General features: G+C 38.4%; 1 protein-coding gene across 3 annotated transcripts in view; it reads left to right on the top strand.

Annotated features, from left to right (window-relative positions):
* Window positions 1–13,808, top strand: part of NTRK2 (neurotrophic receptor tyrosine kinase 2) — a 197,847-nt gene extending 184,039 nt beyond the window's left edge. For all 3 annotated transcript variants that reach the window (XM_059493179.1, XM_059493183.1, XM_059493181.1), the window contains 2 exons: window positions 7,593–7,751; window positions 8,460–13,808. In XM_059493179.1, the coding sequence (XP_059349162.1) occupies window positions 7,593–7,751; window positions 8,460–8,645 (345 nt within the window). In that variant the 3' untranslated portion in view covers window positions 8,646–13,808. The remainder of the gene's footprint in view (window positions 1–7,592; window positions 7,752–8,459) is intronic.
* The last annotated feature ends 2,187 nt before the right edge of the window (window positions 13,809–15,995 follow it).

The following is a 15,995-nucleotide window of genomic DNA, read 5'->3' as shown; positions in this document are numbered from 1 at the left end:
AATTCTACTCAAGTTAACTTCACTTCTGTTTTTCTTTTAATCAGAGATGTGAATCACATCACCTTCTTTACAGCACTCATCTGATGTTACATCCAGTGCACTTCATCTTCTTTTCTTAGAAGTGTAAATGGCCTGTAGTGCAATAACTACTACAGTTTATTAATTATCCTATTTGTCTGGCCCAAACTGATATTGTGTTGTGTAAAACACAACAATAGGCACCATTTCTATATCTGTTCAACTTAACAATTTAAGATATTTGGATGATGCTGAATTGCAAGATGCTCTAGATCATTGACCTATTTTAATTTCATGTGGTATCTCCCTGTCATTCCATCTTTATGCCAGAATTATTTCTAGCCCTGCATAAGCATTGCTGAGAGGTTTAGTAAGGACTGTATATTGCAATATGTGGCCCATCTATACAGAAACATAGGAATAACTTCTCCAAAAGCCCTTCTAGTCCAGGATCCTGTCACTGTGAGAAACTGGTAACTGTGGAATAGTATAGAAACATGCTAATCTCATATTAATATTTTCCTCAAGTACTCTCAGCCTCCAGCGTCTACAGTTCCAGAGCTCCCTCGGCCAGAGACAGTATCTTCGTATTTGATAACCCTTGTCAGATTTTATCCTTCATCTGTTTGTTTAATCACTTTTTGATCCCAAATAAACCTTCCACATTGGCAGTATCCCACGTCAGTGAGTTCCACAAGCAAATGTACATTAGGTGACAGGGTGCCTCTTTTTGTTCATTATGAACCTGCCATTTACACAGTTTTTGGTACCTTCTGGTTGTTTTGTTACGTGAATATCAGAGTAAGTCGTCTTTCTTCATCTTCTCCATACTGCTCGTGGTTTTATAGAGGCTAATGAGAAGAATTTTGTCTCCATGACACAAAATTGCCACACAATAATGAACTGATATTGAGCCGTTGAAGAGAGAATTTACAGTGTAATAAATGTTGTAGACTACGTTTCACTTTTCTGACAAAACCACTGATAGAGTTAATAAATAAGGGTTAAAAGTGAAAATGAAAGGACACATTTTTAGCTATTGTCTAATAATATACCTTATTTTATAAATCAGTAACCTCTTGTATTGGAGTGGTATGGCTTACTATGACTATGAAAATAATATATTGCTTTTCTGCAAGTAGACATGCAGGACTGATATTTCAAGAGAAGACATTGACTTCATCTGCAAGGCCAGAGCATGAAAGAAATTAAAATAACAATTATTGATTTTTTTCCCTATGCTAAGAGAAACATTTACCAGCTTTACGAGGGGGAAAGAGCAGATGTTCAGCAAGAGAGGAGAGGTTTTCAATTTTAGCAATAAGACATGATAATTTTTGCAAAGAACATTTCTTTGCAGTTATATCATCCTGAAATGGGAAAACAAGTCAGAAGACCAAAATATAAATAGTGAAAAATACCCAAAAATGGGTATTTTTATCTTGCAAGTATACTGGATTTTTTTTTTTTTTTAGGAGAGGGTGAACAAACGATTCAAAAGATTCAGCTTCTTTCTAGTTTGACAGACTAAGGTGCGGTTGTGTTAAAGAGATTGAATATATACTTGTCACATGACTTTTAATTTGGACATATGCTGAACTATATTGCTGCACTCAAGTCTACCACCCTCAATTTCAAAAGGCCTGAAAACAGCAGGACTGTGGAAAGATGCACCAGACAAGCCAGGCAGGACATTGGGACAGGATCAGGGCTGAACCCCTGACAGTCATTCAGCTTCATTGGGCTAACAAAGTGAAGAGATTACTTTTATTCTCTTGGCAGAAAAAGCATCACTAGTCTTTACAGAATATACAAACTGCTATGACACATTACTGAAATGTCACTCTGCAGGAATCGTGGGAACATAGGAACATGAAATGTTAATGAGGAAGTCTGTTTTCCAAGGCTATGCAATTGGTTGCTGTGCTTTTTAGTGCATGAATTCAGAGTAATCTACTACTTAAAGCCAGAAATTAGGGGGAAAAAAGATAATCAGAAAAGGGTTATGTAACAGAATGCCTGCAAATGCTGGGATCTCCATTTGATGTCCTCTCCAAGGGTGCTGGAGCCTCCCCAAACACGGTCACTGGCATTTAGGAGGAAGACTGTTCTGACTGGTCTTGTCCTGTCCCTTGTAAGCTGCTGCAGCACCTTGCAGCTGGGTCGTGGAGCCCCAAAGCAATCCATCACCCCCAGCACCACAGCCCCCAGTGAACTCACAGACTGGGCTGCAGCAGGCATGCATTGCAAAGGAGAAGCCAATCCCTCCTCATGGTACTCAGATGAATAAGCCATAAACCTGGTGTGAATTGATGAAATTGGCATCTTAGCAACAGTACTGGTTGATTTGACTGAGGGTCAGAAGGTTCTGCAAGAGAGATCTTGATGGAGTGGCTTAAGGTTGAGCTGCATGAGGTTCAACAAGGCAAAGTGCTGGGTTCTGTGCTTGGTTCACAACAACCCCATGCAGTGCCACAGGCTGGGGGAGGAGTGCTTTAAGAGGTGTTCCGTAGAAAAAGACTTAGGGGTACTGGTCAGCAGCAGCTGAACATGAGCCAGCACATGCCCAGGTAGCCAAGAAGGCCAATGACATCCAGGCCTGCATCAGAAATAGTGTGTCCACCAGGAGGAGGACAGTGGTTGTCCCACTGTACTCCACAGTGGTAAAGCCACACCCCAAATCCTGTGTCCAGCTCTGGGCCCCTTGCTCTGAGCTACTGAAGAGTGTCCAGAGCAGGGCAACAGGGCTGGTGAAGGGTCTGGAGCACAGGCCTTACAAGGAGCAGCTGAAGGAGCTGGGGTGTTTTTGTCTAGAGAGGAAGAACCTGAAGGGAGAATTTATTGCTCTCTATAACTGCCTGAAGTGACAGTTGTTCTTTTCTACCATGTCTCAAGAGAAAGGATGAGAGGAAATGGCCTTAAATTACACCAGGGAATGTTCAGATTAGAGAATAATTTTTCTCTGAAAGAGTGGTTCGGCACTGGAAAAAGTTGCCCAGAAAAATGGTGGAGTCACAGTCTCTGGAAGTGTTCAACGGGCATCTGGATGTGGCACTTGGGGACATGGTTTAGGGGTGATTATGGTGATCCTAGATGATCTAGAAGTAGATGATTAACTAGATTATTAAATAGACGATCTTTCAGGTCTCTGACAACCTTGGAAAGTCTGTGTGATGATTCCACATCTGTGGAATAATCTGTGATTATTTCTTGTGCCTTTCCTGGCCTGTGGCTTGTGTCTTATCTGTGCAGCCCCACATACCCCTTGTGCCTTCCATATCTCTGTGGGTTGGCTTCCCCCAGCTACACCCACTGTCTTCTGTTTCCAGCAGGAATACAAGGCTTCATTTGGTTTTCTCTGTAAGAAAAACCATTCTGTCTTCTCTGTAAGAAAACCATTTTCTCACAATCATCAGACACAAGGTCTTGGATTTCTATGGCAGCTGGGCCATGAGGTTGGAATAGTGAACATTTCAGGGTATAGACTGATATATTTTTAATTGGAAGAACTAAACTCTAAAATTAGACTAAGCCATGATCCTTCTATAGAAGGCCTAGAAGATTAATGTTTGCAAATAGATTAAAACAATGTTCAAGGCCAGCTTCTCTGGCACCTTTCAAATTCATTGAAAAGATGGCTGCTTAAAGTGGTGAGAAGTGTTAATGACATTGTGTAGTGGAAAGTGCAACATTTCATACATGGGACATTGTGGTAGTTTTTCCTTAGAAGAGCTGCTTTGGAGAACGCAAGAGCTCACTGATTGGGCATAGCAGTCTCCTCCCTGTTTGCACTTTGCAGAGGCTAATTCACCAGGTTTTCCAGCCCAGTATTGCTAGTAAAAGCAGCTAGTAAAAGCTAGCTAGAATATAGTGAAAGGCTGTAGCTGGGCAAGGGTGTAATTTCATAAATTGGCATTTGGAAGTAAGTTCTTAAGTCTGTATTTCTCTGGCAGTACAATTCTAAATAAAACAGAATTGTGATGTTGTATGGTATTATGGTGATAATGCAGCTGCTTTCAGGTAAGTATCAAGAAAACCTACTCTAATTTGTGTACATAAAATGGTCATACAGCTACATTGTGAATTTTAAAGTGGTAGCATATTAAGTTAAAATTCTAATGCTTTTAATCCTGTCATAACTTTAGCTAGACTGAACATAAAGGCTTTATTTAGGCATAACTGTAGCCTGTACAGCACAAAACCATTTGAAATGTATGTGTACCAAGCAGCACTGAAGTTACAGTGTGCATGGCAGGGACTTTACACTGCAGAATACTGGTGATACCTGAGAGCTTTGTAATAACCTGCATTTCTTATTAAAGGATATGCTGAAGGCATCTCTTTGAAGCACTCAGAACCTTTAAACTTTGGCCAGTGAAGTAATGTTCTCATTCACCGGTTCCTCTTGGAAAAAACCTCCTAACCTTGTTGAGAGTATGGCAAGAACAGCAAAAAGGCACCCCACGTCTCTTCACTGCTGCTATGGCACAACCCTTGGGCACTTGGATTCTTAAGATAAAAATCAAAAGAAGCTCTCAACAGACACAATTTGTTTCAGGCACCCTGCAAACAGTTGTTTCAAGTCCTAGGCTTCAGTTGAAAAAGCTCTGAAGTATGTGCTTCACTTTAGGCATCCAACTAGCAGAGCCCTTAATGCTTTTCTGAGCTGAGTGAGTGTTGACTCAGTAACCACTGACTTTTAATAGAGAAAGAAACATGCATTTTGAAGAAATGCCTTTGGCCCGTACTTGTGATTTCGGTGGAACTGAACTAAAGTGCCAGGTGCTCTAAGACCATGGGTAGATGCACAGTGTGCCATAGATGGTCAGTGTTGTCAAGGTTATCTTGTCTTCATTGCAGTGCCATCTGCCAAGAAGACCACCCTGTATATACTTTTGTTGATACCTTGAAAGGCAATAAATTCTATCTTCATAAAGATGTTGAGGTGTTTGAAGTAACATGAATGATAAGAGATGGAGAGACCTCAGGACTTCTCAGTACTGGTCAAGTCCTCTGTCCAGCGATCTCTTGTGCCTTCAGGGACATAAATGGATACAGCTCCAGGCAAGATGGTCTGGGAAGAGCACCAATGAGCCCTGTGTCTCGTGCTTACCTGTAAACTGAATTCTTGCTGTCAATACTAACAAGTCAGTCTTGCTACAACTGCCAAGAGAGACAGCTAGGTGTGTGATGTTACAGATCAGAAGTGATGTTACTCTAGAGGAGATTGTCTTACATTTTCTTGATTGGCATTAAAAACTCAGCATAGAATCCTACCAAAAATAGACTGGATCTGTAGTGAAAAAACATAAGAAGATTTGAAGAGTGGCTGGGAATTTTTTAAATTGCTTTTTCAAAATCTCTTGATTTAAGATGTGACCAAAAAAAAAAAAGTTAGTCACGTATTTTATTGTCTATGGCTTTCATTAATTTTTAAGGGAATGAGTCAAAGAAATTGCTGAACAAAACCAGTAGCAGAGGTTCTATGATGAGCAGATGTAAGAGCCATTTTAATATTTAATGAGACCAAAACATTCTCATCACTAACCATCTTTCATGGCACTTGCCTTTTGAATGGGTGTATGGGGCTGCATGTTTCTAAAGGACTAACGTTTTTGTCTTTCTAATTAAAATGCCTCTCAAGACTGGCTTAAAATTGGTGGTGTTTTGGAAGTGTTTGGTTGTCATGTCAGTTTAGGTTATGATAAGGTGGGAAACTGAGTGTTTGGTTGCATCTCAGCATATTGGTGTGTTCAAACTCCCCACATAATTGAGGGCCTCTCAATCAAAGTTGATGAGAAATACCAAAGCACAGAGCCTTACAATCAGTCTGTCTGACAGAGAGATAAACTGTTAACATAGAGACAAATGGGCCAAATTGGAAAAAGCACTTAAAAATGTGTATCCATTCTCTGTCAGTGCAGTGCACAGGAACTGGCTCCCTTTTTAAAAGGCTTGGATACCTGTGCATAGTGACCTGCATGGAGTCAGAAGCACATCCAGTGTAGCCAGGAACTGAAACTGGGAGCCCTGCCTGTCATTCAACAACCTGTAAAGTAATATTTCTCCATCACTCACAAACATCTCATGTGGAGAGAGAAGAAAAAGGGCCTCATAATAAACTAAGTCTATGAACATTTTAGCATTACTTTCTGTTTCTATGAAATCAGTAGTGAACATGGATATCACTGCTGATGAACGTGTAGCGATGCACAGGACTGAGCTCTCATAGCCATTGCTGTGTCTGGTATGCTGCACTAACACTGAATTGTTGACAATTCAGTGTTATTGCAGCATTACCATAACTGGTAATGGATATCCTGTGTGATTTAGAGATAATGTTAACCCTGACTGTTGGGTTTTTCTTCCATTTGCTGCTTGAACATGAGAACAAGAAGACCATTATTTGTAACAAATGTTACATGGAAAAGGAGAAATTATATTTTGAATTGACAGAATCTTGAAAGGGTAAATGTGGTTTCATAACTACATATATATCAGAAAGGAAAATGAGTTAATCAAGAATAAGATGTCCTTGAAAAAGCTTTCTTTTTTTTTTTCAATCTTACTTGGAAATGTTCTCACCTTTCATGGTACAAAAGTAACTAGCATATCTGTGTATCCGTATCACAGTATCTCAGCAGTTACACTGCTTAAAAATTACTTAAATAGATTTCTTTATTGATGCAATACAACCAGAATAGGACATGCCAGGAACAATAAATTGTTTAGAACCTGGAAATCAAAAACTTCAAAAAATTTAGATTAAGGTTAGGAAATCTAAGTCTAAGGAAGTTTAATTTTCTGGTGAAATTTAAAAATGTTCTGCAAATTCTCATAAAGTCATTAATTCAGTGAAGATCCCATTCAAAAGGAGTTGATTTGAGGTAGGAACCTGTTATCTTACCAGTTGTTTATTATCAAGGGAATATATCCAAAGGACTGGTGTGTTTTGTTGGTTTTTTTTTAATGGACAGGGTAGTTAACATGGAATAAAATAATAATTTGATATATTAACTGTGGAACTTAACAAGAGAAAATAGCATTTATTCAAAAAATAGCTTTAATTCAGTCAAAATTAGGATATTCAACCATACAGATCCAATCCTACCATTTCATACAGTCAGACCACGTTGTCTTCAAGTATTTCAGTTGATGTTGCAGAGTTTCTAAGAGAATCATCTTTCCAGATTTCATTTAATGAATCTTTTTAGTTTCTTGAGTGTTAAAATAGAGAGTGAAACTGGCCTAATGCAAAGTTGGCTGGTAGTGTAATATAGACTTTCCTGTTCCTTAGGTAGGGTGTGCCAAGTAAACATTAAAGATTAGTTCAGACTTCAGAAACAACATCTTTTGAGATTTTTGTTGAGGAACATATTGTGTGGTAGTGATTGTTGCTGAGGGAGAGGAGTTGGGACCATGAATCCCCATTCTTCAAAGGTCCTCAAAGTGAATATTACCACATTGAAAAAAAAAAGAAACCACGGATTCTCCATGTTTATTGTCGTCAGACTGTCTTGTGAGGGTCTGAAGAAACTATTTCTAATTTTTCTAATTTTTTTTTTTTTCCTCAGGTTGGGGGTCACACCATGCTGCCCATTCGTTGGATGCCTCCAGAGAGTATAATGTACAGGAAGTTCACCACAGAAAGTGATGTCTGGAGCCTGGGAGTTGTATTATGGGAAATCTTTACTTATGGCAAACAGCCATGGTATCAGCTCTCAAACAATGAGGTTTGTGTATTATATTCTCAAATTGAATTGGGAAAGCTGTTATGCTAATTATTGGTGTAGCTTCTCTGGAAAAAAGACAGCAACAAATTTATTTCTTAAAGAGCAGTTGGAATTTAATTTTTTCCTTTGCATAGCATAAAGTCTGCTCTGGGTAGACCATGAAACAATGAAAAGGACCTTAGCTATCTCCTGAACAGATGTATCATACACGGTATTGTTTCAGAATGGTTGTCCTGAACCATGGACAGATTAGATTGAAGTAATCAAGATATCTCTTGATTTCTAGACAGTCACAAGTATCCCCCTTCCAGAGATTAGCCACAGTGATACTCAGATGTTTGCAGAAGGTAGAGAGAAGGAGAGGCATTGATGCTCTATGAGCAGGTTGAAAATTTACCCTCCCTCTGAGGTGGTAGCTGGGTAGAGAGAGAAGCTACGTGATTAATTCCCAGCTCCAATTTCCTTATGTGTGGAGTGGTCAATGTGGTAAACTTAACATGAGTGAAGTGATTGCTCTTTGACCACTTACATTACAGTGAATTTTCCAGATTGTATACTGCTGTTCATACATCTGCCTAGAAAAGCAGTCCTTTTCAGAGATGGCTGCATGGCAGCCACCAGTGAGGCTGCTGTGGTTAAAGTTAACTCTTCCATGGGTGAACTCTACGTAGCTGGCACAGCTGATCCTTTCCTTGTGATTTCTCATAGGTGATTGAGTGCATCACTCAGGGCCGAGTCCTGCAGCGACCTCGCACATGCCCAAAGGAAGTGTATGACTTGATGCTGGGCTGTTGGCAACGGGAGCCTCACATGAGGCTTAACATCAAAGAAATCCACTCCCTCCTTCAGAACTTGGCCAAGGCATCTCCAGTCTACTTGGATATTTTAGGCTAAAGTCTCCTAGCATTTCTTCTTCTGGGCTGCGGGAATGAATGTGTTCAACTGCCGCTGAACTACATTAAAATGTGTTCTTAACTTTGACAGTATTAATGACAAAGTTACGGAGAAGCTTTCAAAGGGCAAGCAATGTGTGCTTCTCCATCTGTAGACACAGTATTGACTTTTTAGACATTACCAAGATGTATCTTCTCTCTTTCTCTCAGTTTCTATCTTTTTTTTTCCTTCTCTCCTGTCTTTCTAATCAATTTGGCTTCTGCATTATTGTAACTCTGCATAGACAAAGGCCTTAAAAATCCAATCTGTTATATCAGCAGACTCTTCAGTTTGCCCACCACAACTAACAATGCCTTGTTGTATTCATGCCTTTGATGTGGATGAAAAAAAGGGAAAAATATATTTGACTAAAACTTTGTGATTTCTGCTGTATAGCTACTGGGAGTTTCTATGGATTCACCTCATTTTTTTTTGCTTCAGCCTGTGGGTGGAAAAAGAAGACTGGTGTTCTGTACATGAAGAATGTTCTTTGCAGAGACAAAGCCAGATAGAAAGAAGACACTCTTGTGTGACACACTATCTGGAGGACCTTGGGAAATCAGGTGGCATCCAATCCTACATGAAAACACTGAAGTTATTTGATGGAAGACAAGAAGGGGTCTAGCCATTTCCCTGAAGAGCCTTTCTGAGGACTTAAGGAATTGTTTAAGGAGGTGCTTTGCCAGCACCATTCATTGCCAGAATCAAGTGAAACAAAATAAGATGCTGCCTGCACCGCACGCAATTGTGTTACAACATGATAAAGTAAACACATGCCCTTTTTTTGTCTTCTGGTAGGATATTGTCATGCCACTGGTGTAAAAATGTTCTCCAGCTAGTCTTTTTTAGTAAAGGCTGAAGCTAGATTTAGTTACATACAATATTAATTTCAAGATTACATGTTGGAACTAAAAATTTTGATAGGAAAAACTACAAATGCTGAGGCAGGTGTATCTTATGCTGTGCTTGTCCAGCAGCATATTCCTTCCTTCCTCGATCCTTTCTTTTTCTTTTTTTAACCGTGCAAGCAAAACTGTGCATGGTCTTTGTCGATTAATGCCCTTTGTGCAGAAACAATCACTCATCTCGTAGTACACCCTAGTAGACATAGCAAACTCATAATGATATAACCTATATTTCATTAGAAGGGGCTAATGGAGGACATTAGCCATGTTAAAATGCCTTTACAATGTTATAGATATTATAGGCTGATATAACATGAATAATCTAAAGCACGGAGATCACTGGTTATGTTTGAGACATAGCAGGGGATAAAGATCTCTAGAAAAAAAAAAATTTACTCTGTGGTTATGGCTTGCTATTCAGAGTGCAAAGATTCTGACCTCAGCGTCATTTTTGTATTGATACTATTGCTGTCATAACCAACATAAACACTTTATTAAATAATTTATTTTTGGTTGGATTGGCATTGTATGTGTACAACATTTGCATGGCCACTGTGTTGATGATCGCTGCATGAGCATACATGTTGTTTTTCAAACTAGAAGTTGACAATTTGAAATTTAGAGCTAGGATTATTTTTAATATGAATTCTTACAAATGAAACCTACCTTACCTATTCCTCAAGACTTCTGCCTCCCTCTGTGAGGGGGCGTTATTGCAAAAAAGTGATCTTTCTTTCCATTTTCTCTTTTTATTATTTGTTATTGATATGAGCCAGATCAAAATAGTCCATCTTCGTGTTGGGGATATTTTATTTAATAAATTAAGCATTTTATTTTTGTAAGTGTTCCCATAGCACATTTAATATATAATTTGCTCGCATGTATTATTTATTGAGGCACTTTAAGTTTTTCCTTCAGAAGCTTTTAGAGCTAGCTTTTAAAAATTCTGAAGATTTTCAGAATAAAACAGTTCACTGGACACTGATGAAGTTTTACCCTTCTCAATGTCATTGAAAAGGCAGCATTACAAATAAACATGACAGTGTAACTATAAAGCCATACTCAGTATTTCTTTAATAAACTAGATGTTATTTCTTAACTGCTACTGAACTGGAAACACATAAAAAGCCAGAGGAAGATTCCTACAAAATGGGCCTTAAGATTTTATCTAGACTGTCTTGGAAGTTCTCACAGAAAACTAGAAAAAGACTGAGCATCCAGTGAAACCCATTCTCTTGAGAATATGAATGTTATATTTTAAAGTAATTTGAAATTGATCTTCAAAATAACAGTGGTGGAAAAGAAAGATATCAGAGTCCTCTTACTGTGCAGTGGGAAGAGGGTGCAGTTGGTGGAGGGGGCTGCTAAGTTTCTACCTGCATATTCTGTCTTAGTTTCTTCTGAGAAAAAGGCATCTAAGATGATGCTTTTACTGTAAAAGAGTCTCCAGCCCAAAAGCAAGCAGGTGTGTTTTACAAGCACTGAAAGAATGTATACCAAAAAACCACAAGACCATGAAAATGTACTTAGTGGCGTCTTCTTTTTGGTTTACTAGTGAGACTTTTAGAGTCATTTCAGAGAATAAATAGTATTAAAATGCATTGTGCAATAACATAGCAGTTTGTTAAATTTCTAAAGGACCAAATGTTCTACAGAGCCACCACCTATAACCTTGACCTATAACATTAATGTTCTTGGTAGTGCATAAAATGTATAATCACAGTAGAAAAGCTGTAAACTGTAGCTATACATAGTTTGCGTTTGTTCATTAAATGATGGGTAAGTGTAGCAGAGTGAGCAGAGAAGAGGAAGAAATATGTTCAAATCACAATGAAGGGTGAGTATGTGTGCATATTCATCATGCTTGCACTGTCAGGTAAATTGTGTACACTAAGTAATTATGACAATCAGGCTCATTTAAAAAGTCTTTCTGGACATAGGACTTTCTGTGCTATGAACTGACCATATATATATATATATAATATGTGTGTTTGCATATGGCATATATATATATATATACACACACATAGCATATAATGTATGCCTATGTCTGTTGTATTTTACTTATATATGTGCAGACATGCATGCACATTATGTATGGGCTGTGTGTATATGTATAAATTTACATACACCTCTGTTATTACAAATTATGATTAGAGTGCTATTAATAAATTGATAACGTCTGCTGAGTAACCAAATTTTTTTTCTTTTGATATTTCTTTTTCTATATTTGTAAGATTCAACTTTCTAACTGGTGTGCAGCAGAGGCAGTGCTAGAATGCCAGAGATTTAACAACGAGCACTTTTCTTCCCCAGATGATTGCAGAAAAGCATTTCTTCCATTCCCATCTCACTTGTTGATTTTCACAATGAAATTAACAGATAAGATTCCAAGCTCAGAAAACAGAGTTTGTTTTACTGTCTTTTCTGGGTTTGTGCTCCTGTTGTTTTATTGTTCTAGCACAATAGTGCAGCTCCATTAGCATTTTGTACTTGCCTGCAGTAACTCAATAATTCCAAGAACGAGCTGGACTATTCACACTGCAACATGACTTGGAGAACAAGAACACTGATATTCAGGAGGAATAATAGTAGCATTCTTCGCACTCTGTCCTTCACTCTCAATAGATCTGCAAAACTCAGAACTGACCGTGGAGAAAGACACTTGCAAAGCAACAGCATCCCATGATGCCTGATGGAGTGTACACTTTCTAAAGGACTGAATTCATTTTGACCTGTAAAGCAAAATATCTATATATTGTCTACAGGTTAATAAGTAACTGCTTATTTTTGATCTTGGTTTTTTTTTTTTTTCCTTGCTATTTTTTATCATTTTCTTTCCTTCTTTCTCTTTTCTTGTCTTTCCTCCTTCTTTCCTTCTCTTTTATTTCTTTCTTTCCCTCTCTTTTTCTTTCTGTCTGTACCCTCCTCACCTTTATACGAGATTGTGGTCAATGTAGACTTGTACAAAACACTTTGAAAAGAAATTAAATAACCCAAATGACTAAGGTATAATGTATATGTGCTAGAACTAGTCCGCATTTGGGTTGTTGTGGCCTGTAACTGAATTTCCAATACTGCTATAAAATGTGGGGGAGGGGAGAAGGGAGGGACTGGAGAGGAAGTTGGGTTGGGATTGCTAAAGAGAGATGAAGGTTTTGATAGCACAGGAAGTTGTATCTTCTTTTTGTGAGGGCTGGAATAAACCACTGCTTCTTTGAATAAAAGGTCCTTTAGAGCCTTAGTTAAAACACCTTTGTTTGGGCAGGGTGGGGGGAAGTGTTGTTCATCACAAATATGAAGCAAAAAAAAAAGTCTAAATGTTGCAGGGAAAACACTGTGAAATTCACAACAGCAACCAAGTGACTATTTTGCCATCTTTTAAACATATGTCTCAGGAGAAGAAATGGGAAATGATGGGTGTGTTATTTTTCCGTCTATGCATTCTGCACAAGATCTGTGGGGATTTTTTGTTTGCTTGTAGAAGGTTCTGAGTGATGACTGGCTGATGTTTTATAATCACTGAATATTTGAGCAAAGATTATGGAAGCTGCTAGTAAGTGAGGCCATTGATTGAAATATGTGAGAAAACAGAACCAATCAAATCTATCCAGAGGCCTAATTCTTGCAGCTTATGTGTATCTTTCTGTAACTTGTAGAAAAGCACCTAAGAATGTTTTATATACAAATAATTTAATTTAACATTTATGTTTAATTGAATCACCAATAGAGAGAGAATCAATTAATTATGAAATATTTGTCCCAGCCCTTCTCTCACCTATAATTTATGTGTATATATTCTAGATATCACTCCGTTTGTCACTTTAGGTAAAGAGGAAGATATCTACATACAAATATAAATCTCTATATTGTCACCAAATTGTGACCTGGTGTGTAGAGCTATCTTTCTCCTTTCTTTTTTTTCCTTTTTTTAAAAAATTTATTTAATGTGATGTCTCTGTGGAAATATTTAGTGGTTCTTGTTTTGCAGTTTGTTACAAGTAGTCATTGCTTTAAAACTTTCATTGCATCTTGGCTGATTTCAAAGTGATGCCTAGGTATCAGTGTTAAAAGTTTTGTTCGTGAATCATGTGACCAGCTTCTCTCAACATGACATGGAAAGTCTCTTGTACTACAGTGTATTTAATAAAAATGATGTCTTACAATAAACAATGTCATCCAAAAGAAAGATAAAATTATTACTTTAAAACACTAAAAATTTTATGTGGTGTTGTGTGTTGTTTTCTGTTGTTTGAATGCCTTTATTTACCTCTATTCTTTTTAGGATGAAATGAAGGAAACGTTTGGTATGCTTAGAAGCATGGCAAGTTTGCACTCTAAAACTGCAAAGCAAAAGCAGCTTGCTGAACTCGTAGTTCATGGAAGAGTTGACCAAAATTAATAGGACTAAAGAATGGCCATCCTAATGGCAGACACATTTTTTTGGTCTTCAGTATCCAAAGGAAGGTCCTATTTGAATTCTTGTTCATTTGAGCAGCTGGCAGCAAACACCTGCTTATCTTCTAGCAGAAGCAGGCCTTCAGGTATTTTCTGGCACTTTCCTAAAACTGTCCTTCAAACTGCAGCCCTGTTAAAAATGTAGTTTTTTTCTTTTTAACTCATGTTAGTCTACTATGAATAGATTGTGAGCAAATACATCATTAAATCCAAGTACTTGATTAAAATTCAGAATATGGACAATCAAAGGAAGGTTTAGCAACTTTATTAGTGATCCCTCCATAATCTGGCGTGATCTCAATCAAGCCCTTCAAGGCCAGAGTAAAACAATACAAGACCCACTTTGTGAATATATGTGCTTCCTTCTGCCAAGAGACCTCTTCAAGATAGGTGAGCTGGCTATAAGCATTCAAAAGGTCAAAGGAAAATAATCTACTGAGAAGAAGCCTCAGGATGAAATCTGTCCAAAACTGAAAATATCATTAAAACACACTAAAAATTTTTGTTGACCGTTCATGTAGCGGCTTAGAAATGCCTTACCTGCTTTCATGGTAAAATCTTGATGCCTTCTGGATTTGTTGGGTTTTTGCTATCCCAAAAATAAACACCTCTCTGCAGGCAACAGGTTGTGATGAAGTCTGTTTGGGAGCAATGAGAACTCCAGAAACCCCCAGCATATAGCATCATCCTGCAGTCACATCAGCATGGGTGCAATAGCCTGCACACACTCCACCCCCATTCCCTTACTCCAGGGATTTTTAAGGCTAGGGGGATGTAGCTGCAGCAGGGACAGGACATTACCACTCCTCATGGTGGTTTTGCACCTAAGACACAGATGAGCCAGCAGGGCCCATGGAGTGCCTCAGCAGTACACTCAGAATTTTTGCAGCATTACAGCAAGTAGCTCTCCTGTGCAGCCCAGCCTACACAAGACTCCACTTTAAGTTTCTGCTCCCCGGCAACCATCCTGTACCCACAGAGTCCCATTGCTCTTTTTAGCTCAATCCCAGATGGGCCCTTGGGCAGGCAAGAAGTGTTGAAGCACTTGCTCATCACTTGGTCACTCAAAGGAGAAGAGTTTTGTATCTTCTACTTTTCTCACCTAGGTACGTACGGCCCTGCAGCATGCAGTGTGTAACAGAGCAGAGGTTCAGTTTAAAAGCAGTGACTGGTGCCATTTTTGTTGCCTTTTGTTCACTGCCACTGTAAGGGTAAAGGTGTTAGTTCAGGTTGCACAACAGGCTTGCTAAAGACTAATGAGCTCCTGAAGCTCCCAAAACATGTCAGACTTGATAGTCTGTTTAGGATCACTCATGCACAGCTCAGCAATATCCTTCCATCACAGCATCAGAAGATCTCTCAGTTTATCAGTGCCTACTTCCTGCATAAAATCCACAGAGAGTTGTGAAACACTGAACAGGTCAGCAAGGAATATGCAATGTAAGTCCTGGACCTGCTACTGCTAAGTCTCAACAAATTTCCACACCTGATTTCATAGTGAAGAAGTCTTTGTGTCAAATGATTCATATAACTTGAACAGCATCTTGATCACTGTATTGCTTCAAAGGTGATTCACAGTGTTTCTTGATTGTTCCCATTGGTATTTTTAATGGCTATAATAATTTCCTTTTTAAATGGTGAGAAAGCTCATGTTTAAAAAACAAAACAAACCATGGCCTTATAAAGGACAAAAAGAAAAAAAAATCGTGGATCTACTCAGAACAGGGTAGGCAGAGTCTACTTAACCAGCTCCCAGGTTTGCTTACCAAAGCAGCTTATTAATATTTGTCATAAACCATTGGTTCTGGCAGGAAAAATTTCATGCAAGAAAGAAAAATACTTGCAGTAAACACCTGAAGAACTACCCAATTAATTTTTATGCTAAGAGCCCCATACTTCAACCTCTAGAGCATAGATTGACATGCACAAGAGACACAGAGTTTCTTCA

The sequence above is a fragment of the Ammospiza nelsoni genome, chromosome Z (genome assembly GCF_027579445.1).
Source record: "Ammospiza nelsoni isolate bAmmNel1 chromosome Z, bAmmNel1.pri, whole genome shotgun sequence".
NCBI lineage: Eukaryota > Metazoa > Chordata > Aves > Passeriformes > Passerellidae > Ammospiza > Ammospiza nelsoni.
The sequence above is the reverse complement of the archived record's forward strand: the minus strand, read 5'-3'. Positions and strand labels throughout refer to the sequence as shown.